This window comes from Oratosquilla oratoria, chromosome 43, assembly GCF_046742065.1.
Source record: "Oratosquilla oratoria isolate Oo_2021 chromosome 43, ASM4674206v1, whole genome shotgun sequence".
Classification (NCBI taxonomy): domain Eukaryota; kingdom Metazoa; phylum Arthropoda; class Malacostraca; order Stomatopoda; family Squillidae; genus Oratosquilla; species Oratosquilla oratoria.
This window is the reverse complement of record NC_134819.1, coordinates 14,078,678-14,106,450: the sequence shown is the minus strand read 5'-3', so window position 1 is coordinate 14,106,450 and position 27,773 is coordinate 14,078,678. Positions and strand designations below refer to the sequence as shown.

At 38.6% G+C, this 27,773-nt stretch overlaps 1 protein-coding gene across 16 annotated transcripts in view; it reads left to right on the top strand.

Moving 5' to 3' along the window:
* Window positions 1–27,773, top strand: part of Fit1 (Fermitin 1) — a 262,377-nt gene that overhangs the window by 180,069 nt on the left and 54,535 nt on the right. For all 16 annotated transcript variants that reach the window (XM_076180065.1, XM_076180055.1, XM_076180056.1 and 13 more), the window contains one exon: window positions 21,852–22,085. In XM_076180065.1, the coding sequence (XP_076036180.1) occupies window positions 21,852–22,085 (234 nt within the window). The remainder of the gene's footprint in view (window positions 1–21,851; window positions 22,086–27,773) is intronic.

Here is a 27,773-nt window from a genome sequence, read left to right as displayed (position 1 = left end):
CCACACCCAGGCTTAGATTGCTGTGTATGTTCACGTAGCTTCTCGCTCTGTCTCCTCCGCCCTAGTTTGGAGATCCAGGAAGTGTACGTGCAAGAAAGGGATACATATGTACAGTTAGCATCACCTCTGAGTACTACATGAAGTAATGTGTTTTAGGTAGCTGTAGCAGGTTTGTTGGTGTATGTCGTATACATATAAAAAAATAGATAATGTGGAACTGTGGTACTGAGAATTGAAGACACCTTTATCTAAAAAGGTTATCCGGTCCTTTGCACGACTTTGCTGGGATGTCGTGTAAAGTACCCAACCTCAAGTGTCGCAAAAATAGAAGAGCTGGTGAAGTAACACTGGTGTGGCAAAACGCCTGAAGGCCTACACTAGGGTGTTCCATGTCTCTTACCACCTGTCAGCCTTACCAATAAAGTTGTCTTCACTAACAACCCGTTGTTTCAGCGCTCACTACATGCTTACAAAGTCCATTCCACACTTCCTCTTCTTATTCTTCAATTTCCTTTCCAAAATATGTTCCCAATTGATTCTTTTCTTCGTTTGTTGTTCCTTGTAACTCTTGAAAGATTTGTGGAGAAAACAACATGAAATTATATCAAGAACGTAGTTTCGAATGATGTTAAAGTCTGTACTTAAGTATGCTAAGGGCCTTTTGAACTCTCGGTATGCAAATTGGTAAGATCTAAAAAAAACTCGCAAGGCCAGTGTTCGATTCCCAGTCGTGGAAGTAAATAAAAAATTAAACTATAACACATATTTTCTAACATAGACGGCATGACTTTAGGACTAAACTAATTAAACAACTATCTGTCAATAGAGAAACCAGACATAATGGGAATTGTCTAGACAAAATTTAAAGGTCCACCTATACAACCATTGGGCGAAAAATAGAACGGAGAAACTGGGTGGAGGAGTTATGTTTTTGACTAAAAAAGTCTTAAATGTGACAAAGATAATACAAGGAAAAGATAATGGGGACTTGATTATGATTAAAGTTGAAACAGAATCATGAAAAGTAGAAATTTTGTAGTAATATATGTGCCCCCCAAAACACAGTCTTGGAGAGATAGTGATCATTCCAAAATACTGGAAGACACAAAGGAAGTATTAATTGAATTACTGAAAGAAGGAGGAAACATAGTAATTATGGGTGGCTTTAACTCGAAAGAAATATATTGGGAAGAAATGCCAGTGGAAGATGAACTTTGGGGAAATATTCTACTAGATATGACCATTGAATACACATTGACAACCCCTTCCATACGGTGACGCCTACGTAGGGGTCATGAGGAGCAAGTGGGTACGCGAGGATGCCGACGTCGGCGTCTTGATTATATTTATTGTAGTTGTACCTGTGTGACCCCCATACTCTGTAAACTGGCTTCATCATATTTTCTATGGTTATCAAAATTCACGGGTGAAAGAGAAAACGATTAATACAGCGGTGACTTTATTTATTATAATGCGAGTATTATGACGCAACATCGCACATCTGGCAGCTAATGCTGCCCGCGAGATTTTGGCTCGTATTGAAGGGGTTGGGTAAAGGCAAATAGGTATAGAAACATCGAAGAACCGTCGAGACTAGATTTAATATTTACATCAGAACCAGAAATCGTGGATGAAATGGAATACAAGACACCAGTCGGGAAGAGTGACCACATATTAATAAGAATTCGAACTAAAAGAACAAATTGATTTGAAAAGAAATGAGAAACATAGAAAAGGAAGACTAATGTATAACAAAAACGGATTTTGAGAAAAATCAGATAATTCTTTCAAAATGCGAACTGGGAAAATTTCTTGAAGAAACAGGGATGGAAGAGAAATGGAACATATTAAAAGAAAATTACAAAGAGGGAATAGACAAATACGTAACAAAGAAGAAACAAGAACAGGTGTACATAAAGTGCTGGTACAACAAAAATTGTAGTGAGGCTGAAGATAGAAGACACAATGCCTGGAAAATATGAAAAAAAGAGCAAATGGCAAATATACATCAAACTAAACAAATATGTAAAAATAAGCAGGGAAGAAAAAATAAACAATGAAAAGGGCATAATAGAAAAATGCAAGGACCAACCTAAACTATTCTGCAGGTATGTGAGTGATAAATTAATAGATAAACATGAAATAGTGAAACTGCGTGTAGGAAATAATGAATACATAGATGATGTAGAAATGGCTGAAATTATGAACAAACATTTTAAATCTGTATTCACAATTGAAAGTACACAAAATTGGGAGAAAGGACAGAATGATCCTCCCCCAATGAAAGAAATAACTGACACATAAGGAAATAAGTGACCAAATAAAAGACCTTGATATAAGAAAATCACACGGGCCCGATGGAATTGCAAATTGGATATTAAAAGAATGTATAGATGAACTAACAGGCAAAATACACAAGATAATTGATTTCTCATTCAAGAAAGGAAAAGTACCACAAGATTAGAAAAATGCAAATATTGTACCAATATACAAAGAGACTAGTAAAATCCAACTGTAGACCAGTCTCCCTTACAAGTACAATAGCAAAAATATGCGAAAAGGTTATCAAAAGTAAATGGATTAAACATTTGGAGGAGAATAATATAATAAATCCAAAGCAATTTGGATTCAGATGTGGAAGATCATGTACCACAAAGTTGATTTGCTTTTACTTGAGACTAATATAAATAATGCAAGAAAGGGACGGATGGGCAGATTGTGCCTTCTTAGATTTACAAAAAGCATGTGATAAAGTACCACAAAAAGCTACTAAAAAATTGAAACAATAGGTCGAGTACAAGGAAAGTTACTGAAATGGATGGAAGATTTCTTGAACGTGAGAAAAATGAGGGTGATACTTAGAGACAAGAAATCACTAGAGACAGGATATCACTAAGTGGAAGATGGAGGACGAATAATTAAAATGGGTGACTTTAATTGTAAAGAAATCTGCTGGGAAGAGATGACAGTGACGGGTGGAGAGACCTATGGGGAAATGTATTACTTGATATGATTATAATCATATCAAGTAATACATAATTAAACAGTAAATCAATGCTCGATGTTCACAACTCACATTCAAGTATTGTAATTCACTTGGGAAAAGCCGTAAGTAAAAAAAATTTACCGTTTTACAGAATTTAAACAACTTGGAAACACAGAATTCGCGCCTAGACAATAGACAGCAACGGCAAGTTGACTCCACGATTGCTAGAAGTGTACCGAGGGATTATAGTGCAGGACTACAAGTTGAAACTTTTCAAAGCATGAAAATTTTTGTGCAATCCCGTGCGCGCGAGGTATTGAGAGCACTAACGTGGTACAGAGAAACTTCCGAACTGTTGCTATATATCTTTATTATTTGGGGGTGTCCTGGGTGAGGATGAGAGGGCTGGAATCTGGAATATGTAGAAAATAAGTGAACAATTGCGAAAAAAGGGAAAAATCGATCATCATTTATATATATATATATATATATATATATATATATATATATATATATATATATATATATATATATTTTTTTTTTAATTTAAGAGTGAAAATCCGACCCCCTCCCGGGCAAATCTACCTCCTTGCTACAGCTTTACATGTTTTAGAACTTTACACCTCTCTAGCCCCCCGAAAGAAATGTAAAAGCTAAAATAATCTTTTCCATCCCTCCAAATTATCGAAAAGTGATAAAGTGATAATAGGTGGGAGGGGGGTCCCCCAAAAACGGTGGGTGATGAGGGAAAAACGGAGGTCATATTCGGATTCAGGAGGTCATTGCACATAAGAATCAGCAGGAATGGTATCAGGGCTCGAAAAAAAAAATTGCAGACCAATGTTATTGAACATACAATGACGCAATGGATACAAAAGAATACTAGGTATAGAAATGAGGAAGAACCATCGAGAATGTTACTACAAACATTTATTGATATTTACATATTGATATGTGTAACATAATGTTTATTAAGATATATTTCCATAAAATAACTTCCAACAGGGTGACAATTATGGTGCGCGTATTTCTATAGAAAACGAATTCTTCAAGGCATGACCTTCCTACAAGGTCACAGCATTACTTATAGATCGGTCATATATGAGCTCTGAGCTCTCTTCCGTGAGGGAAATAGCTGTCGATCACGAGTCCACCACGAGATCCAAGACCATGGTGAATCACACATATACATACAGTCACATTACCCGTAAACCGAGCTATATATGAGCTGAGATCTCATCCGGGAAGGTAATGTATGTCGATTGCGTGTCCAGCACGTAATCCAAGACCATTTCGAGTCGCCCTTTATTTGATTGATTTATTGATTTATTTATTTACTTATTTATATTTATTTAGCGCGCTGGTGGCGTAACCAGAAGCGTGCTGATCTCGTATTCGCATAGTTGTGGGTCCGAATACAGCTCTCCTCTCCGATTCCCATCAATGACTATTGTTACCAGCCCCTATAGTCCAAGCGCAAAGGTAGGTGACGGCTTCGGCCTCAGCTACGCGCCTCCTGTCGTAACCTCCTCATCTCTCCTTTTTTTTTTGGGGGGGGGGTGACTATACCCAGCCCCTTTGGATCCCCGTTCCCCCTTTTACCTTTCATCTGATTTATCTTTCGTATCAAGGCGTTCAACCATTTCCCTAGGCATCTGGTGAATAGCTCTATAAAGACCACCGCTCCCGACGATGCGTTAGCTTGGAGCACCACTGCCCCCTCTACTAAGTAGCACTACCACCAGAAACATAGCACCATTAACTTGTTCACTACCACCACGGCTGCTATTGCTACCACCACGTCCGCCACAAGTGCTGAGATTAATATACTTTTTTTTTTTGTACACCTCATCCAACACCTCTTTCTCCCCCTGTTCCTTCTACTTTCTCTTTCTCTTCCCCTTGTTCTTCTCACTCCATCTCCTCCTTTTCTTCTTCATCATTGTAATTATCATCGTCACCATCTCCTTTGACCGTATCTCGGGTATGTCCATTAGCACAGCTTTATATTCAGTGCTTGCGTGAAGGAAAATAGTAAAGCCAAACACTACATGTTCCTGTACAGTGAAAGCAGGACTGGTATATTCGTCATGTGCGGCACATGCACCACAGTCGACAGAGTAGTTCGGGCAAGAAAAGTGACAACGAGCAAAGGACATTACGTCACCAGAAGTAACGGATCTCATAAAGCTGTTTGAAAAGAAAGGCAACCGACGTTCTGTAGGGAGGTGTGGCGTGTGAAAAAACGAATGTCCATTATTTCACTTGACGTGGTGGTTTTGAATGAAGCTCGGTGGAGGATCTTGGGGTGGGGGGGGATGTGGAACCGGGAGCGGGTACGAGAAACTTTGAGAGACTGTAGTGTATGATGTCACCTTGTTTGTTTTGATGTTAAGGTTTCACAAGAACCAACGCTTCTCTCTATGGGGATGATATCACACCATCCCATCACACCGAAGAAAAGGTGGAGTCATAGAGACGGTAAAGGAGGGGTTTAAGGGATGTTGAAGAGTGAAAGGATGATCAAATGTACAAGTGATCAGCATTTATTGAGCGTAGGTGGGGTGAGAGAGCAAAACATAAAATTCTCGATAGGATGGGATTGTATTAGGTTATTATCGTGTGTGTGTGTGTGTGTGTGTGTGTGTGTGTGTGTGTGTGTGTGTGTGTGTTTAAAGGGAGAGAGAGTGCCAAGCTTGTGTGCCAGCGACATTAAAGTGATAAGATATGCCATGGCACTGTGCTCATGATCAAGGAGGACCTATCAGTATTTCGAGTGGCACTTGTATGAGGGTGAGCGCAGAATGTTTCTGTGTTTCATATGTTAGCATGTACTAGTGATGTGTCCATGTGTACTGGAAATGAGAACATTGTACATCTGTCCTCACCCTAGCCAATGTTTTGGTTTATGTCTTCGGTGGACCTGGAGGTGGCCTGTCACTCTGGTTCGTAAGATTTACGATGAGGTCCTTAAGACTTCGCAGATGTACGATAATCCGAAATGTATGAGGTAATGTAACGCGCTTGATGAAGCTTCACAGAAACCCGACTACTGTGTAAGTGAAGTCAGTCCAACGTATAAACAAACAGACAGTATTGTCATAATTAGCGCGTTTGTCTGCTTTTAATAACGAATCATATATTGAGGAATATATTGAACACGTTTGAGGTTCGTCTTGGAAACGCACAAACCCGAGATGAATTAGTTTAAATGTAAACTTGTGTAAGTTAGGCTTGCGTGTTGGTGGTAAAGTATGCGGGCGTGGTTGCCATTTGTGATCGGGTGGGCGTGTCCTTATTAAGCCATCCTGCCCTAGCTGACCGGGTCCTCCATGGGGGGTGAGAGGGAGAGACAGGGTGGGGATGGGGGGGTACCAGGAACCGAGGTACAGTCACACACAAAATTCCGTCGTCCATGTTCAGTTTAACAATACAAATATATCTCCTCTTGCTAAAAATGTCCAGTATATTTTTCCATTCATTAATCATCTTGAAAAGTTATTTTATTTTTATTAACTACGTTCTATTCGTGGAATGAGATTAGGAGCGTTGTGAAATCCAATCCAAGGAGGACTGACTTGAAAAAGTAATGTGAATCAAGGAAAGGAGACGAGTGTTCGGGGTTGGTATATATTGTGCGCGAGTAGATGTTTCTGTGTCGCACATAATTCATTGTTGTGAATTTATGCGTTTGCACAAATTCCCTTTGTGTTTGTGCCAAATCTTGTGTACGTATTGTATGTCTGTGCGTGTGTGGTTCTTTGTTGTGCTAATTAATTTAAATATTCAACTCAAATTCGTTTCATCAGCCACCCAACAACATGCTTGGTATGTGCACATGACTGCGTTTGTGTCTCATAATAGCATGTAAGATATAGAAGAAACTTACGCTTACAAGGTCCCGTATCAATGTGAGCGTCGGACCTACGTGCAGTGCGTGTGCGCGCGTGCGTACCCACGAGCCATGAAGGACTGGGTGTGGGTAGTTGTACTCCAGGCACGCATATAACAACAACAACAACAACAATATTAGTAGTAGGAATCTATCTTAGAACAGGTTAGAGAGATGGAATGCGCCCTGTGTTGGTAGTATGGAGGCGTTGTGAGTAGTAAGAACTAGTGGAGGGGGTGAGGGAAGGGTGGGGAGCGTTTGCAGACGACACGGCTTACCAGTGCACGTACGCACGGACTGGAGTGCTGTTGCGAACGAATTAATGAGAACATAAAGAAATTTAAAATATTTTTTAGTTGCCTGGTAATGTTAAACATATTGTCAACACGATTCAAAACAAACAGTTATATTTATGGGCACGCACCTCTATTATGATGTGATTATGATTCGGACCCTCTTCTCAAAGCGTGATATCCTACACAGTGGATGCGAATGTCTTATACAAATGACAACAACACAATTTCAACTAGAAATACGGCTATGAACTAGGAGTGGCTAGATGCAATATTTATGTAGTTACTATTTATCCTAGTATTATGCAGGAGTTGAACTAGGATTTTGTTTTCCTGCGCCCATCGACTCTCATTGAACATAATTTTGAACATATGGACATATCTCGTGCACACACCTTCTCATTATCTTTAAGCATAGACGTGGACTTGTGGTTGTAGATGAATGTATTATTTGAAATATGTCTTGAGGAATCTACGCCTGATAGAGAGGGTGGGTCGTAGTACACATATACGGTACGTAAATGTACATACATGTTCTCCCGGCTAGCCAAAGGCCACCTGTGTGTAGACCCGCATGGTGTTTTGACTGCAAAGCAACATGTTAGGGAGTTTAGTGACACCCCTACGGACCAGTCACCTAATAGAATAGAACAAGTAAAAACAATAGAAAATGAAATGTTAATCACTTTTAATTTTTACTCTTCCACCGTTCTTTTGTTTCTCCAATTTTTCTCCTCAACCAAAACCTCTACGATCCTATCTTTTCTTTGGTTCGATATACGACGTCTTCAGGGATAAAAGCGCTGGTTATTATCGGCAGAATACCCACCTGTGTATCGCTCGTTGCACCATTTGCGGGCTAAGTTAATCACAAGTTTGTGTGCAGCAAGAAAACACCTGATGTAACCCATTCGGCATGGAGAGATACCTGGATATATATATATATATATATATATACTATATACATATATATATATATATATATATATATATATATATATATATAAAGATATATATATATATATATATATATATATATATACATACACACACATTTATGCTTGTACACATATTCCGTGCGCGCGCACATATAAACACACAAACACAGACGTGCGGGTTGTATGTGCGTGTGGTTTGTTCTTTGGCTGAATAAAATCTCCTGGTGGCAGCCAGAAATAATGTCCAATATCAACACTCGCCGTGAACGAGTAAGATATTTTTTTGTTTAGTTATATATTACTGAACTAATACGCAGTTCATTTGTACAAGGCTTGTTTAATAAAGTATTCGTACACCGAGTACTTTACATTTTTCTACGTGTACAAAATGCAAAACTGATAAAGTACCACCAAGCTGAAGAGAGTCACAGTCTGTGTACTTGATATAGGGATCACCATACTTCTCTCCGAATGTGAGATTCACAGTTTATTTTACAAATGTGATGTTAGAACATTTAATTTGCTTGGCTGGATATGGATGGTAAGTGGTAATGAACGTAGAACTGTCTAGTGTAGGCCTTAAGATCTCTTGCAGTCTTTCCCCCCCCCCCCAATTTTATGTTCTTATGGCTTTTGTTATCTTGTTGAAACCGTAGACGATGTAATTCAGAACAGGGAGAGAGAATCCCAGCGTGAAGACTTGTTCTTGTCCAACGCAGCTCAACCTAGTCTCGTTCCTTTCAGCTGAATAAAACCGTCATGATACGTTTGTCACTAGAACTTGTGTATCTGTAACCGATGATCACCCATCTAGATTCTAGAGATTAGAACATCATTTTATAGCAGCTTTAGGTTTAAAAAGGAAATAGACAAGAACTGGTTTACCAACATCGTTGTTAACGAATGGGATAGACTTAGTAACCAGGTAGTGAGCGTTGAAACAGTTGGTTGCTTTAAGAGAAGATGAGATAACTATATGAATAGAGATGATAGGTAGTAATAGACATGGAACTGCCTAGTGCAGGCTTTATGGTCTCTTCCAGTCTTCCCCATTCTTATGTTCTTATGTTGCAGTACGAAGTCAGTCGCGAACATTTGTACCTTATTCTCTAGTGCTGTTGGTCTTGGCACTTTCCCTTTGCTTCAGGCTGCTGTCAGGCTATTTTATATCTAGCTTGCGATCTTCATCGTCGTCGTAATTGGAATTGTGTACTTTTTTAATGTATATCCATTTACCTAATTGTAGTATCCGGGGTTGAAGCTGTACTTATAAGGTCCCGACTCTTTTACCTCCACTTATCAAAATTTGCCTTCAATTAGTTTGTATTGTTGGTCTGCTTTATCTTTTCATCCAATCTGTTCCGTAAATCGACTCATCTTTGCCTTCCTTCACTCACCAAACATTGTCATTCGTGTATGTTGTTGGTGTGGTTTATATTTTCATCCAACTTGTTTCATAAGTCTATTCTTTGTGTACACACACCGATACATATAGTGCTAAAGTGAAAATATTTTATAATTCTACACTTGTATGTGTACACATCCTGATACACACGGCTGAAGTGAGATTTTTTATTTTATTTATGTAAATATTACTCCGGAGGGGACGAGAGGAGTGCCACAAGACTACGTCCGTGTGAGGAAGAAGAGAATCGTTGGCATGAGTGCCACCTTGTATGGGGGACCGGGTGCTGGCACCGACCGCCGTCCTGTATATAATTATAATGGAGAGGCTGAGTGCCACGGGGGCCATTTCTGGGAATGGTGCCTGGCACGGTGGCCCTCTGTGGAAGTGTGAATGGGTCTGTAGTCGTGTTTAGGAAAGGAGAGGGGAAGGGGGTGAGGGAGGGGGAGGAGATAGGGAGGGTGAATAAGGGGGGTAGAAAGGGAAGGACGAGGGGAAACGGAAGAGGGAAGGGAAGGGGAAAGGGGGGAGGGTGAAGGGGAGAGAGGAAAAGGAAGAATGAAAAGTGAAAGAAGTGAGGAAGGGAAGGTAGAGATAGGGGGAGGGGCTCTACTGTATATGACCGAGAACCTGCCGAAGCAGCCCTTTCGGAGGACTTCGAGGAGTTGTGGTCCAGTGGGTAGTGTGGTGCGTCTCCTCGGTCGTAACCTGGGGTGTCTGTGTTCGAGTCCTGTCAAGGGATTCTCACTTCGTCCTTTTCAACGTCTGGAAGTGATTTCTGTGTCGTGGGATCTAGGGTGAAGGATCTGGGTGTAAGATTTCGATGGACTATGGACGTGGGGAAGTCTTTCCCAAAGTCATAGGGTTTTCAAGAGTTTGTGACACAGGGAGGGAGGGGGGGAGGGTGAAGGTTACAGTTATGCAGTTAGGGTGTGGTGTGGTGCGATGCTAAAAATGTGCTCTGGGTCATGGAGACGGAGGTGAGTTGGAGATGTATTACTGTTTATGAATAGGGCGCTGTTAAGCCGGTCTTACACGGGCAATTTTTGCATGAACACAGCGCGTTCTATGACCAAAATCTTGCGCGAGAACCTCACGCAATTGATTACACGATGCGGGATACGCTCAACCATTCCGTCAGCTGGTAGACAAAGCACACACAAAGCTCTTCCTCATCGATATGTCTACCTCCATATGCACAAGACGGCAGAAGGCACTTATGGCTAAAGCTATGATTGTCATCGCCATGTCTGAATGAATAAAATAAACAAAGTAATAGAGAGGTTGGTGGGGTCCACAATAGGTTAGGTGGCTCAATAGGGTCCAAAAATTAATAAGAAAATTAATTAATTCTCCAAAACATGTATATTGCCGACCTCAATATCATCCGTTTGGAATATTCCGTTATTTCACTATTTAAACATGTAAAAATAGTTGTAAAAATCCGTATTAAACACAATTTGCCGATTTATTTCAAATGGATATAATTAAATAGCGTCATTAAAACCTGAAGTGTATCGCCAGAAATTTATGCTTACGGAAATACCGTGAGCAGTGATTACGTTAGGTTGAGCATGCTCAGATGACGGAAAACCATCTTTGCGTGAGCAAGATGCACCCACACTCATCATGCAAAACTTGCCTTGTTTGTGACAACTCTGGTTTTATTTTCGCACTCTTTCGCATTTATTGTACGCATTTAGTGTGATGCAGTCGAGATGACATTTGTGGTGCTTCTTCATGCTGAATCATCTGCCGAGGTGGTTTATATGGTAGAGATGCCAATATTGGTGTCGATTTATATATGTCTGGTTTATAAGATGGAGAAGGTGTGAATATACATGTCGTAGGGACCTTAAGTAGTAATGCGGACCTTAACTAGTAATGCGGTTAGTTATGACAGTTGAAACTATGTCTAGCAAAGGATTGGTTTTTATGGTAACTTGTCCTAGCAACTACAGTATGTGCGGTAGTGGCGTAATCGAAAGCATGCTGTTCTTGCTTTTGTTTAGTTGTGGGTTCGAGTGTTGCACTTACTCCTCTCCGATTCCCAGCAGGGACTGTTGATTACCTGCCTCAACAGTCTTCAAATCGCATAACAGGGCCACTCTGTGCCTCCTGGTGTATGATGCTCCTCACCTTTACCTGCCTGTCTTGGCAACTGGTGAAGCCCACCTAGGCATCGCTTGCCCCGCGAAGGCCCGCGTGGCGTCAGAGGAAACAAAGCTCACGTGAATACACGTGGCGAGTAGACGCCAAACTCACCACACGAAATAGTCCTGCGAGTTGAACTTGTAACTCCTGGCGATTAGGTTTGTCCTGTGATTTCATATGGTTTGGCACCAGAAACGATCTCCATGCCAACGCATTATTTATGGGACCGACCTTTATTGTGATTTGTTATCATTTCCGTGCCACCATGTGTGTTAACAAGTATTTCTTTACAAGGGAATCTCCGAAATATGAAACTCCTGTAATCGAAACAAAATCGTCCTCCTGTAACACTTAAATGTGTATTACTTTGGACTAGGTGACGTAGGGAGAGAATGAAGCTCGGATTGGCCTATGCTCTTTATTCTGGTGAAAAGAGGTCTACACGCGCCTGTTGGCCGGCCTGAATCCGAAAGAATACTGTGACCTGAGCCGACCTCACAAGACTTGTATCCCCCATGAGTACCGAAAAGTAGCATCCTTCTTGCTGGGACAGAATTGCTGGGCATAGCCCGGATTTGTGCTTTTGGTCGCATGCAAATGCCTTTCCCATAGACTTAATATGGACGCAGCCCAAACATAGATGCTCTGAGGCTGAAGGCCAGTACTCCTTACATATTATCACCAGTGACTGTTCACCCAAATCCCGCGATAATGCTAATATGTCTACTAACGTTCTTGTGGGGAACTCTGTCCATCACACCCCTGCTGAGAATCTTAGTGGTCTTTCTTAGTGCCAAATTCCATTGAATCTTGGTTGAAAGGAAGTAAGATCTTACGCACTTGCTGCCACCACGTGTCGACTCTGAGGGTTCAACCTGCCTTCCCTTGGCAGGTCACTTCCTGAGGTGGCACTCTGAATGCGCTCGACTCGTACCATTTTGTAGTGCCAGTTATTTAGTCGTTCTCTTTCACTTCTCGCTGCTCCTCCTTTCTCCTCCTCCTCCTTCCTCCTCCTCTCTCCTTCCTCCTCCTCTCTCCTACCTCCTCCCTCCTCCTCTCTCCCTCCCTCTCCCCCTCCCTCTCCTCTTTCCGTCCTCCTCCTCCTAATTGCGTTGTGCCACCCAGACCCTCGTGTACTCCTCCTTGGCACTCCCCTCCGTCATGGCCTTTGGCACCAAATCCAGGTCGTGAATGCCTTCCCCTCACCTGCAGTCTCTCTCTCTCTCTCTCTCTCTCTCTCTCTCTCTCTCTCTCTCTCTCTCTCTCTCTCTCTCTCTCTCTCTCTCTCTCTCTCTCTCTTTTCTCGCTCTTTTTTTTTTTTTTTTAATCTGTTAAGTCTCTTTCCTCAAGCATCTCTTGCCCTCAATTCTTAGCCTCTCTCAAGTCTTGAATCTGGGTGGCCTTAGGTCTTGACTCTCACTCTCACCCTGACCACGTCTTGATTTTTGTCTCATTCGACTCGCCCTCTGTATTGATCCTCACCCAAAAGTCTTGACTTTCACCCTTAATTTTTTATTCTTACCCAAAGGTCTTTGATTCTCATCTTTAAGTCTTGATTCCCAAGTCTTGGACTCACACCCTCAAGTCTTGATTTTCAGTCTTAAGTTTTGACTCACCCTTAGGATTTATCCTCACCCAGAAGTCTTTGGTTTTCACCCTAGTTTTGATATTCATCCAAAGGTCTTTCACTCTCAGTCTTGATTCTTATCCAGAAGTCTTTGACTATCACCCTTAGTTTTTTATTCTCAACAAAATCGTTGACCCAAAAGTTTTGATTCTCACCCAAAGGTCTTTGACTCTCACCCAAAGGTCTCTTGCTCACACCCCTAAGTCTTGATTCTCACCCGGAAGTCTTGATTCTCACCCAAATATCTTGGCTCTTTTCGTCTGCCTTGATCTTGAGACTTCGTCATGGCCTTCGTTCTCATTCGATCTCCCGTTTTGTCGGAGACCTCATCGTTGCTCTTCGTCTTTTCTGGCTGCCTTCCAACCCCTCGCTCATCTCCAACGCCTCATTTAGTCGTCAAGTCACTTATCTACTCCTCACCCGCCCCCCTTCCCCTAACGCCTACGCCTACCCACACCCCCTCATTCCCCCTGCCTCCTTCCCCCGTCTATCTACCTTGGGCTCACCAGGTCAGTAATTACAAAAAATCTTATTAATGTAATCTTATTTTTGTGTTGTTTACATTTTTGAAAATACGAAACGCGATGAAATTATATTTTGTAATTTGTAAATAAGTTTTGAAAAATAAACCCTCATGTCTCATACCCTAGTCGTTTCAAAGATTACAAAGGCGCCCTAGGTGGTCGCATCGTCTTGTCGTGACCGGCATTACAGACAGCAGTGCAATATTTTCTCTTCCAGTGACTCGTAGGCCAATCTGGGGTCTGTTGCCGGATACTAAGAGGCTTCGTCATTTCCTGTCAGTCCTATTCTCCATTAGGATGCGAAAAATCATAATAATGATAGATAAATGAACAAGTAAATAAAAATTATAATAATTTAAGCAATGATAAACAAAATAAATGCATATAGTTAAATAGTAAACAGGTAAATAGTAAATAATGATAAATTTGCAGATAAATAATAATAAATGAAAATAAAACAATAATGAATATACAAATAATAACAAACAAACAAATAAATAATATAAAATAAATGGCAAACATTACAGCATCTTGCTTAGGTGTTTATCTAAACTAATCTTAAAGTTTCGAACCTAACTACACTGCACTGCCTCTGCAGGAAGTTTATTCCCTTTATTAACTACACGGTTGGCGAAGTTGTTTCTACCCACCTCCAAATTAAATCTATTTCCTGACAGTTTGAGACCATTATTTCTTGTCGGATTCTCATTCAGTGTGAAAATTTTGTCACTTTTGATGTTTCACCTTTGTATATAAGTACGATACAGCTTCCCTACAGACCTCAACTACGTAGCATTCTTTTATGATGGCAGACTAATGTCCACCCAAGAATGCTGACAGGTTTTAACTTCAGACTAATATCCCTCCGTTCTGCTACCCTTCTTTGACCACCTCTGCGACGACACCTCATCGGTGTGATATAGTCCCGAAGATAGAATCACTGGTTATTGCTGACAAAACCCACTCCACAACCATTGAAAGGCCCTGTCTTCCATTTACTCCCCAGCTTCTTAGGCTACGCCTTGTCCTCATTCGCCAGACTTGCACTCTGACTCTTCTGTCACTCCATTCATCTGCCCTTTTTCGTCTTATCGTCGCTAAAGTGCACCACTGGACGTAACGGAAGTGCACCAATAGACGAAAATTTTAACCTCCAAATGAATATGAAAAGCTACTCTTCTGGAAATGTTATCACACATTATTATGCCTTTATTAACCCTAAGAACAATTTAGTATGGGTAAAGTTTTGCCCACCCAGATGGTACCGACATCTGGTCTGGCCCATGACCGCCTACGCTGACACTTCTACGCTCAAAATCTTTAATTTCCAACACAAAGGCCTCCTCCAATGCAAGTCAATTCCCTTCCATCGAGACCAAAAACACTGCAATATCACTTCAACAGTATCAATATCGCTCAACCTGGCCCTTTCATTCCACCAACCTCCGCCATCACCCGCACCCTTTTTGCTCTGAGAAGGAGAAGGAAGGAAAATGAGCTGAGTTGACCTAAGTTGTGGTCGCTGGCCGCCTTCTTATTTGATTACTCCAGTTCTTCCTCCTCTTCTGTGGTTGTTAGCAAGGATATGTAGACAAATGTAAATAAATAAATGAATAAACAAGTAGATGAATAAGTATGTCAATAAATAGAAAGTAGGTAATGTGGAATAACTAAATAATTAATGACAAGTAAACCTGAAAAAATATTTGAGATTGGAAACTGTTCAACAACTTTCGGAGTTATTTTCCGTCATGTTAGGCTGAACAGACAATAAATTAAAACGATACCACTTTGATTTTATTTATTTATTCTGACCAAAATGTTTCTTGGAATGATCACATATGCAGGAGTGTTTTGATGATTGATGTGAAATTTTATTTCATTTAGTTTCATGTTGTGGTTGACTTGTTATTCTTAATCTCTGGCAGCACATTCATCCCCTGAAACCACATTCCCTTTGCCTTGAGTATATAGGAATCCCCAGATGGCGTTAATTGACCCTTAGACGTGACCTATAAACCAAAGAGCCCACGGATATCCTAAGCCGTCTTCCCACTCTACCGTCCCCTCCCACCATCCCCCCACCACTGAAGCGTCTAGAAGTCTCGCACGACTTTCGGTTGACGTCTCGTGTTTGGATGTTCTCAAAGAATCGAATAGTTTGGATGAAGATGATTGTTCGATTTTGTGCTTTACTTCATAACACCATAACACCAACAATATCATCAACAACAGCAATAACAATACAACTACTACTACTACTACTACCACTATTACAACTACTATTGAATAATTTGCAAATACGTGTTCGTTTGTATACTTGACCAAACCAGTACAACAAAGTAACATCACTACTACTACCACCACCATTATTACTATTACCACCGCTACTACTCCTACCACCACCTTTACTACTACTATACTACTATTATTACCACTACTACTACTACCACTATTACTATTTTTTTAACGTAACCTCCATCCTTGTGGAACTGTGTGGTGAGGTGAAAGCAGTCAGGATATGTCTCCCACAGACAGTCCATTGGCCCCGCTCGTGCCAGAAACTATGGTCGACTACTCCTTTTATATTTTATATTATTTAACTCATGAAGCCGACTACTACTACTACTACTACTACTACTACTACTACTACTACTTCTTCTTCTTCTTCTTCTTCTTCTTCTTCTTCTTCTTCTTCTTCTTCTTCTTCTTCTTCTTCTTCTTCTTCTTCTTCTTCTTCTTCTTCTTCTTCTTCTTCTTCTTCTTCTTCTTCTTCTTCTTCTTCTTCTTCTTCTTCTTCTTCTTCTTCTTCTTCTTCTTCTTCTTCTTCTTCTTCTTCTTCTTCTTCTTCTTCTTCTTCTTCTTCTTCTTCTTCTTCTTCTTCTTCTTCTTCTTCTTCTTCTTCTTCTTCTTCTAATTCTTCTTCTTCTTCTAATTCTTCTAATTCTTCTAATTCTTCTTCTTCTAATTCTTCTTCTTCTAATTCTAATTCTTCTTCTTCTAATTCTAATTCTTCTTCTTCTTCTTCTAATTCTTCTTCTTCTTCTTCTAATTCTTCTTCTTCTTCTAATTCTTCTTCTTCTAATTCTTCTTCTTCTAATTCTTCTTCTTCTAATTCTTCTTCTTCTAATTCTTCTTCTTCTAATTCTTCTTCTTCTAATTCTTCTTCTTCTAATTCTTCTTCTTCTAATTCTTCTTCTTCTAATTCTTCTTCTTCTAATTCTTCTTCTTCTAATTCTTCTTCTTCTAATTCTTCTTCTTCTAATTCTTCTTCTTCTAATTCTTCTTCTTCTAATTCTTCTTCTTCTAATTCTTCTTCTTCTAATTCTTCTTCTTCTAATTCTTCTTCTTCTAATTCTTCTTCTTCTAATTCTTCTTCTTCTAATTCTTCTTCTTCTAATTCTTCTTCTTCTAATTCTTCTTCTTCTAATTCTTCTTCTTCTAATTCTTCTTCTTCTAATTCTTCTAATTCTTCTTCTTCTTCTTCTTCTTCTAATTCTTCTTCTTCTTCTTCTATTATGACTGACGAGATTAGGACTATTTTGAGCTTCTCGAAGGATCTTTGTCTTCTTCATTGCCAAGTGTATAAGTTTGTTTCCTGTTTCAAGTGTCAACATTTATTTTACAGAAATGACAGTACGGTATAAACATATTTCTTTTATTCGGTTTTTAAATAATTAATTACCAAACCCTGCCTCTTACTTAATCCTGGTTGGTGTTTATTCCTCTAGTTTTTGTATTTAACCAGATTAAAGACATTTTGAAGATGAATGTTTTTAGCGAAATACGATGTTAAATGGCTACCTACAGTCTCTCTCTCTCTCTCTCTCTCTCTCTCTCTCTCTCTCTCTCTCTCTCTCTCTCTCTCTCTCTCTCTCTCTCTCTCTCTTTGTACATCCTTTAGACATTTAATTTTTTCAATTTGTTCTCGTGCCCTACTACCTGCAGTCGAGAGACATCATCTTATATTGTAGTCTATTCCCTTTAGCAACCTGAATACTGTAATCATATCACTTCTTTCTCTTCAGTCTTTCAGCATTGGCAGACCCAGTGCTTTTAGTCTCTTCTCATGTGGTTTATTCCTGTGACCTGCTGCTCCGGTGGTTCGTCTAGTCCTTGTTCCTGATAAGACAGGGGTGTTGGTGGTAGGGGGAGGGGTGCTCGGTTTCTAAGACACCCCCATAACAGCAACAACAATAACAATACACAATTATCGATATTGAACTGCCTCCTTACTCGCCCATAAGTGGCAAATGTAGTGACGGCGGGTGGCCTTGTTGCCAGGGGAAGAGGATTGTTGTAGTTAGTGTGAAGCAACGTGCCTACAAGAGGACTCTATGCCTAGCGGTGAGAGGCACTGAAGAGGGAGGAAATGTGTATGTATGCATGTGTGTAAAATTATTATTGTTTATTTATTATTATTATCATTATTTATACATGGGTGGGGGTGGTGCGAGAGGTAAACGCAAGGGTAATCGGCCGGGGATAGATGGTTAAAGAAAATGGAGATGAGCCATTTGTTGTTTGCTGACGACACTGCGCTTGTGGCAGGATCAGAGGAGGGATTAAGGAAGTTAGTTGCAGAGTTTGGGAAGGTGTGCAAAAGAAGGAAGTTGAAGATAAATGTAGGAGGAGAATGTGGCAGCAAATTGGAAGTGGGTATTAACGGAGAGAGGAGGAAGTGAATAGTTTTAGATATTTGGGTGGGAAGGGGAGGAGTGGAGGTAGAGGTAGAATTAGGAGATTAAAAAATGTAACGAGAAATAGACATTTGGGAATGGATGATAAGAGGAGATTGTATGAAGGGATGATTGTGCTGACAGTACTATATGGGACAAACATGGAACATTAGATGAGTTTGAATGTGTTTGACATGAAATGTCTGAGAAGTATGATAGAGGTTACTAGGCTGGTAGAGTGAGAAATGAGGAGGAGAGTGGGGACGGAAAGGGTGTTGGGAGATAGGGTTGATGAAAGAGTATTAGGATGGTTTGGACACATGGAAAGATCGGACATACGAGCTCTGAGCTCTCTTCTGGGAGGGGGAGTGTTTAAAGCTATATTTCATTTAAAAATATTTTGGTTAGGGTTAAGGGTTAAAGTTAGGTATGGTATGGTTAAGTTAGGAATTATTCATGAACTCGCAGCAACGCGCAGGTAATTGGCTAGTATATATATATATATATATATATATATATATATATATATATATAAATAAATATATGTATATGTATATATGTATATGTGTGTATATATATATATATATATATAAATATATGTATATGTATATATATATGTATATGTGTATATATATATATATATATGTATATATGTATATGATGACATCTTGACAGGTTTGAGAGAGGCAGAGGGAAAAACACACAAATAGAACGAGAGTTTATTCTTTAACTAGTTTCTGAAGAAGCACGATTGTGCAAAACGAGTTAAAGAATAAACTCATTCTATTTGTGTGTTTTTCTCTCTGCCTCTCTCATATATATATATATATATATATATATATATATTAGTAAAAGTGGGCAGTAATTATTTTTTTATAAATGTTGAAATAAATTTGACCACAGCTCAGGCCAGAATCAACTTCTTGTTGATAGACTCGAGTTTTCTTATCAAAGATCTCGGCTCATCAGGGAGGCGAATTAAAGTGCTACTGTACGACATTTTGCTAATCTTTGAGCATTTTCAAGTACAAAATATATTTGGTACAAAGCTTTTACAGTTTATATACAACTAAGTGGTAATTGGGAGAGGTTTAAAAAACACTGAAGTGATAATTAGGAGAGGTCACAGTGATTATGTGGGATTTTGTGCAAGGGTGGACTCAGTGGGAATCTGTCCCTTGTGATTCTGGAGTTTCTTGTAGTGTGTGTCTTATGTCCGGGGCTGACTTGGTGATATTCTGTCAAATCTTCCATGTAGGGTAGCCAGAGCCAGTGGGGTCATTCCATTTTGTATATTCATAGAGGGGGTTTTTTCCTTAATATAAAGGGCCTCTAGAATCTCCAACCGGTGGCTGTCATTGGCAGAATCTAGGATCTTCGTGTTGTCGACCAAGATCTCCCTGGACAAAAGAGTAGAGTGTGTGTCAGAAAAGTGTTTCTTCGGAGCTCCGTTCTGTAAATGGCAAGTGAGGCGTCGGGAAAGAGAAGTCATCATTCCTATATAGGAAGAAGGACGAAGCTTGCAGTCTTCGTGTGGGCAGATGAATTCGTAGACGACTTTACTTCTTTTGAGGAGGTTTTGGGTACGGAAAGGGTTATTTTTTAGGATGAGGTTAGAGGTTTTGATGTTTTTGTAGAAAATACGGAGCTCCAACTTGTCCTCTGGGTCTATGGGACGGGTTCCACTTTCTACTATTTCCCTCATTACTCTTTCATCAGTACGGTATGCTGTACTCATGAAAGATCTATAATGCAGAAGGATTGGAGGGCGTTTCTCAGGGCGGGGGTTGTGACATCTCATATAAGCGTCCATCTTTTGCATGATGATAGACTGGATGTCTTTGTTGGAAAATCCATTATTCACTAGGACTTGCTGTAGGCGTTGAAGCTCTTGATGGAGTAGGGGCCAAGTAGAACAATGGGTGAATGCTCTGTTGACGTAAGAGCGGATGACACTTCTTTTATAAGAGGTGGGACATTCTCCTTTGGCGTTCAGGCATCTTCCTTCATTAGTTTCTTTGACGTGAACTGAAGTCACGAATTTGCTATCAACTGGCTTAACAAACACGTCTAAGAAGGGTAAGGCCCCATCGTCATGCAGCTCGAGAGTGAAATTAAGGCAAGAGCTACTTATAAACGCATCACGTAAGTCCTGGAGATGTTTCCGGGCTCTGACCTCCACAAAAATGTCGTCCACATATCTATCTATATTAAGGAAAAAAAAACCTCTATGAATATACAAAATGGAATGACCCCACTGGCTCTGGCTACCCTACATGGACACACATTCACCACCACAATCAACTCCAAAAGAAGATTTGACAGAATATCACCAAGTCAGCCCCGGACATAAGACACACACTACAAGAAACTCCAGAATCACAAGGGACAGATTCCCACTGAGTCCACCCTTGCACAAAATCCCACATATTCACTGTGACCTCTCCTAATTACCACTTCAGTTTTTTTAACCTCTTCCCAATTACCACTTAGTTGTATATAAACTGTAACAGCTTTGTACCAAATATATTTTGTACTTGAAAATGCTCAAATATGAGCGAAATGTCGTACGGTAGTATTTTATTCCGCCTCCCTGATGAGCCGAGATCTCTGATTAGAAAACTTGAGTCTATCAACAAGAAGTTGATTCTAGCCCAAGCTGCGGTCAAATTTATTTCAACATATATATATATATATATATGTATATATATATATATATATGTATATATATGTATATATATATATATATATATATGTATATATATATATATGTATATATATATATATATATATATATATATGTATGTGTATATATATATATATATATATATATATATATATATATGTATATATATGTATATACATATGTATATATATATAAATCTGTCTCTCATCCTTTCAAAAAAATTCTATTCCCCTCTCAAAGGGGTAAGTTACCCCAAATTTAGGAACCACATATATAGTAGATGAATGAAGTCAAGCATTCAAATATACATTAGGAGTTGCTTGAATAGGGTTTGATCCCTTCACTGATAGAGGGTACTGTGCATCTGAGTGGGATTATTTGAGATTAGTGAAAAATATGGCAGGTAAACCCCCAGTGATAGAAAAGGAACTGTTATCATTAAATTGGGTTATCCTAAACCACACATAAACCATCAAATGAAAAATAGCATATGTTCCTTAATCAATGACATCATGTGTGGTTCTGTGATTTCCCATATTTTGCATTCAAGGCATAAACATCAACATAAATACATAACATAATCTTAAGCATAAGTATGAACACAAACATAGACATAAGTATGTCATGTTGTTTTGTAAATTAATTTGAACCTTTAATTTAATTGCAGATATTGCCCTGGACTGGTCTGACCATGCCTTGTGGTGGCCCAAGAAGAACATGTGGCTCACCCACACCCGGTCAACGCTTGATCAATATGGTGTTGGTGCTGCTGCTGAACTGGAGTTCACACCGATGCACAAGACACTGCGTGTCCAGCTTCCAGACCTGCGCTACATGGATTTCAGAGTTGATTTTTCTGTCAAGACATTCAACGCAGTTGTCAGTCTTTGCAAAGAATTAGGTAGGTGGCCAAATATTTGGTTACCCAGTCTCATAGAGGAGTGGGTGAATGGCTGTTTTGGGTGGATGTTTGCACTGCCTTTAATCTGAACAGTGTGAGGGGAGCAAGGGATGACTTTCATTCATAAGGTGAAATGGGAAGAATGATGAATATATTTTGGATGGGTGTTGAGTGTGTGTGTGTATTTACCTAGTTGTATCTTATGGGAAAGGGAGCTATGCTCGTTGTGTCCTGTCTCTGTATCTCACAGTATTATAATTGTTCTTAACCACTTCGGTACGATGGTGCCCATTTAGGTATCATGAGGCAGGAATAAGTACATGAGGATGCTGGCGTCAGCATCTTGATTATATATATATTTTTACAGTTACTCTCAGATTCTTTGAACTGGTATGATCATGTTTTTTGTGTTTATTATTACTGGGAGTAAAAGAGAACGAGTAATACAGTAGTAACTTTATATTTTATAATGCCAGTAGTGTGATGAATCGTACGTTTGGTAGCCAATGCTGCGCTCGAGAATTTGAGTCATACTGAAGTGGTTAAATTTGTGTATGGTTTTTGCACACACTATCATTTCATCCAGTTTGTTCCATACATCCACCACTCTGGGGAAAGCTGTTCTTTTTCAGGTATCTTCTATAACTGTCCTTTTTGAGTTTCTATGGCCTCTTATATTTCTCGTATCCCATTTTAGTAAGTCTTCTCTATCAAGAACCTCTGTACCTCTTATGATTCTATAGATGGTCAACAAGTCTATTCTTTCTCTTCTTTATTCCAGGGTTGGTAACTCCAGTTTTGACAATCTCTGTTTGTATGACAGTTCTGAAAGTGTTGGGGCCATCTTCGTAGTTGCTCTTTGGATTCTTTCAGTTTTCCTTATATTCATTTTGGTACTGGGTGACCATAGTGTCACTGCATACTCCAGTCTTGGTCTTGTCAGTGTCACTAGTATTTTCTTCACCATTTCTTCGTTCAAGTAAGTAAAAGCCACTTTTATTGATCTCAGCAAGTTGTAGGTTTCTCTGACAATTTTGTTTATCTGTTTGTTGGGACATGTCCTTTGTGATGATTACTCCCATGTCTTTTTCAAATTCCACTTTCTTTACATCCTTTTCACCAATTTTATATTGTCCTAATATCCTGTTTTTACTTTTTCCAAATTCCATTATACTGCATTTCTTGATGTTGAAGCCCACTTTCTACTTCTGACTCCATTCCCAAATTTTGTTCAGATCTCTGCAGTAACTCGCAGTCTATTTCAGTGCTCACTTTTTTTTTTTAACAGTTTTGTGTCATCAGCAAAGAAGTTCATGTAACTGTCCACACCCTCATCGATGTCATTCACTAAATAGCAAACATTATCGGAGCCAATACCAATCCCTGTGGAACTCCACCAATCACCTCTTCCCAAGTAGAACCTTTATCTCTGAACACTATCATTTTTCTTCCATGCAAAAATCCTCCATCCATTCCAGTAGTTTATCATGTACCCCTCCTATAGTTTTCAATTTTCCTAATATTTTTCTATGTGGCACTTTATCAAAAGCTTTTTGTAGATCTGGGAAAACACAATCAGCCCATCTGTCACTTTCCTGTATTATATCTAATGCTCTTGAATAAAAGCAGATCAGATTTGTGGCACATGATCTTCCCTGTCTGAATCTAAACTGTCTCTGGTTGTCTCTATGTTGTGTTCCAGATGTTTTGTCCATCTATTTTTGAAAACTTTTTCAGAAATTTTGGCTACAGTACTTGAAAGGGAAACCAGTCTATAATTTGTTGTGTCTTCCTTGTTACCTCCTTTATATATTGGTACGATGTTGGCCTTTTTCCAGTCTTCTGATATTTTTCTTTCCTTAAGTGAACAACTTATTTGTATATTTTACCTACCAATTCTTCTTTACACTCCTTTAGTATCCAGTTTGCAATTCCATCCAGTCCATGTGATTTCCTGACATCAAGGCTTGTTATTTGATCCATTATTTCAGCTCATGTTGCTATTATTTCCCCCATAGTGCCATACTTTTTTCTCTCGTGAAAACTAATTTGAAATGTTTACTCATGACCTTAGCCATTTCTATATATTCTGTGTATTCCATATTACCTTGGTGTAGTTTCTCATTTCATGCTTGTTTTTCAATTTACCATTCACATATCTATAGAATAGCTTTAGTTGATCCTTACATTTTTCTATTATGTCTTTTTCATAATTTCTTTTTTCTTCCCTGCATATTTTTACATATTCGTTTTATTGATATATATTTGCCACTTTCTAAGATTTTTTTTTTTTTCAAGCTTTTATCTCATGCCTTGCTGCACTTTCTGTTAAACCAGCACTTATTATATTCCTTTTCCTGTTTTTGTCTTGGTACATATTCATCCACCCCTTCATTATAGATTTCCTTCAGAATCTTCTATTTTTCTTCCACTTGTGTCTTTTCATTGTAAAATGTATCCCAACTCACTTGAAAAAATTCTTAAGTTTCACAAAGTCCATTTTATATACCAGTCTCTCTTTTCAGTATTTCCCATTTCTTTCCATATATATTTCCTTTAATTTTAGTTCAAGTAATATGTGGTCACTCTTCCCTATTGGTGTCTTGTAATCAACTTTATCCACAATTTCAGGTTCTGTCATAAAGAATAAATCCAATCTTGATGGTTTTTAATTATTTCTATATCTGTTGTTTTCCTTTACTTATTGTGTCATTGTATTTTCCATAGTCATGTCAAGTAATACATTTCCCCATGATTCCTCTCCCACTTTCACTGTCATCTTTTCCCCACAGATTCCTTTGCAGTTAAAATCTCCTATAAGTACCAGGTTTCCTTTATCTTTCAGTACCCCATTTAATGAAATATATGTCTCTTCTAACATTAAGAGAAACCTCTGAGAATCCATTTCTGAGGACTCATAGATCGTCACAAACATTCTCTTTTTTATGTCTGTATCTTCAGCTCTTATCATGATCATTTCCACACTGTTCCCTCCATTTGTAGCCTTCGTCACATTTAAATTTTTCTTAGCCAAGAACATGACTCCACCACTCTGTTTTTCCTCTCTGTTTCCAAGCCAGTGATAATATAGTCCATTACCAACACTGTTAGGTGACAGTGGACCCCTTAATTTTGTCTCTACAATTGCCATTATGTCTGGTTTTGCTTTTGACAATCATTAAGGTAATTTAATCCTGAAATTAAACCATTTATATTAGCATAAGCCACTATTAACTTTCTGCACTCTCCATCTCTTTCTTTGTTCCTTTCAATTCCTTTTCTCAAAGATACAATTTTCTCAGTCTCATGTCTAACCCTCTCCAAAAGAACTTTTTCTTGGGCTCAGTTCTTTTCTCATTTTTTTTCTTAAGCTTTGCTTCTTAATGTCTTCTCTCTTTCTCTTTCCTCAAGGTTCATATCTCTTTTTATCCATACATCTTTATAGTGCTCAGTATTACCTAACTTACTTGTTCTTGCTAGTATCTCTTCTGCTGCCCTTTGTGACCTTAATTTGATCTTTAGGGGTCAATTTCCTTCTACATATGTTCCTATGCCATGCACTTCCTCTATTTCTTCTTCCAATTCTTGCTCTATCTTGTATTACTCTCAAAACATCTATTGCTATATCTTTCTCTTCTTTTTTCTCACTAATCTAGGTTCTTTTTTTCTTTTAGACCAAATACTACTATACACTTTTTATCTACTGTATATCTCACCAAATTTTCCTTCTCATTAATTACCTGAATGACTGTTTCCTTATTTTTTTCTTGTATTTTTGCTGAACAATTTCTTTAAAAGATACCTTATCTTTTTCATGATTTTTCCATTGTTTCTTGAGTTGTAATATTTTTTCCTTGTCAATACTTCCTCCAATTTTTTTGGTCCTTACCTACATTTGTTAATTTACCTCATTTTATGGTCATATTATTTGCAGTATCTTTGCTTTTGAATTCCTCATTTTCACATTTTACCTCTGCCATTTTTTTTCACTCACTTCCCGAATTGTTTCTGCATTTTCTTTCCTTAATTCACTAATATCTTTGTAATACACTTCATGTTGATCCCTGACCCTTGAGACAAATTCTATCAAAGCTTTCATTTTCCTCTCAATGTCTATAATTCTACTCAAGTTATTCTTTCATACTGAAAGCCCAAAAATGGCCTTCATAGTTATCTAATTGTCTTCTTATGCTTAGTGGCTCTAGTGGGGTCTCCATGCTCTTATTTATGTTTTGTTTTGCTGCTCTGCCACCAGGGGTCTCATGTGGCCCATTTTCATTCCCTTCCATTTTCTTTCAATATTCACAAATTTTCACTATATTAGCTTACCTTGGGCATCCATGAGCACTCCCACTTCCCATTTAACACAACCTACCGTATATTTCCGTGTATGAGACGACCTTTGTATAAGACGAGGTACAAAATTAGAGCAAATTGTTATGAATCTATCTCATATCGGTAGTATAAGACGACTGCTAAATTACAAAAGCATCAGTGTATCAAACCTACCGTACAAAAAGAATTGTTTTGATTGCGTTTATCAGCTGTTTTTTCCGTTTTTCTCTTTTCTTTCTCATTACTTAACTGTATCCTTATACCAGATAAATTACTTACTGTATCCTTATAAATTCAAAATAAATGAAATAACAAAGCAAATCATGTCTCATGATTTTCTGAGAACACACGTCAACTAACAAAAATGATTTGTTTACGCTCCTGGTTCAACTACTGTAATATTTTTTTTATTGATAAACGTTTTATGTACTGTAATCCAAAATTTTTATTTTCAGTCTTAAAAATTACTGAAAAGTTATCGAAAGAAAAAGGTTGCTATGAACGCAACCAGTGCTCGATGTTTACATTTTTTTCAGCTGTGTTAAATGTGTTTACATAGAGTAGTTAAAAGTACCGTAATTTCATTAATATAGAATTATTCCTCGTATTTATTAACAATTGCCATTTACTATAAAGATATGCCAATAATATATAAGGTAAATATGGTTTAATTACCTTTATTACCAGTTCTTATCATAATGTGAATCATTTCCTGTGTATCGGTGGTTATTGGCAGGCTAGCCTACCAAGTTATCTCAGGTAGAATTCAAGGTCTGATTTTTATAATGGTAGTATAAGACGACCCCCCATTTTAAGGGGTGAATTTTTGGATTTTAGGGTCGTCTTATACGTGGAAATATACGGTAGGTATCCTGATATTGTAGCACTGATGAAAGGTCTTGTTTTTAATGTATTTACCTATATACCTAGTTCTTTTGCCCCACTTTAATAAATCTTCTCTGTCAAGGACTTCCATGCCTTTCATGATTCTGTAGATAACCAGTAGATCTCCTCTTTCTCTTCTTTGTTCCAGGGTTGGTAATTCCAATTTGGACAATCTTTGTATGTCAATTTTGAAAGTTTTGGTGCCATCTGTCGTTGCTCTTTGGATTCTAATTTCTTTATATTCTTTTTTGTGCTGGGTGTGTATAGTGTCACAGCATACTCCAATCTTGGTCTTATCGATGTAACTAATGTTTTCTTTACCATTACCTCATCCAAGTAGTTAAAGGCCATCTTTATTTATTTTAGTAAATTGTAGGTTTCTCAGACTATTTTGTTAATATGTTTGTCTGGTGTCATGTTTTTGTTAATAATTACTCCAAGGTCCGTTTTTCAAGCTAACTTTTTTTT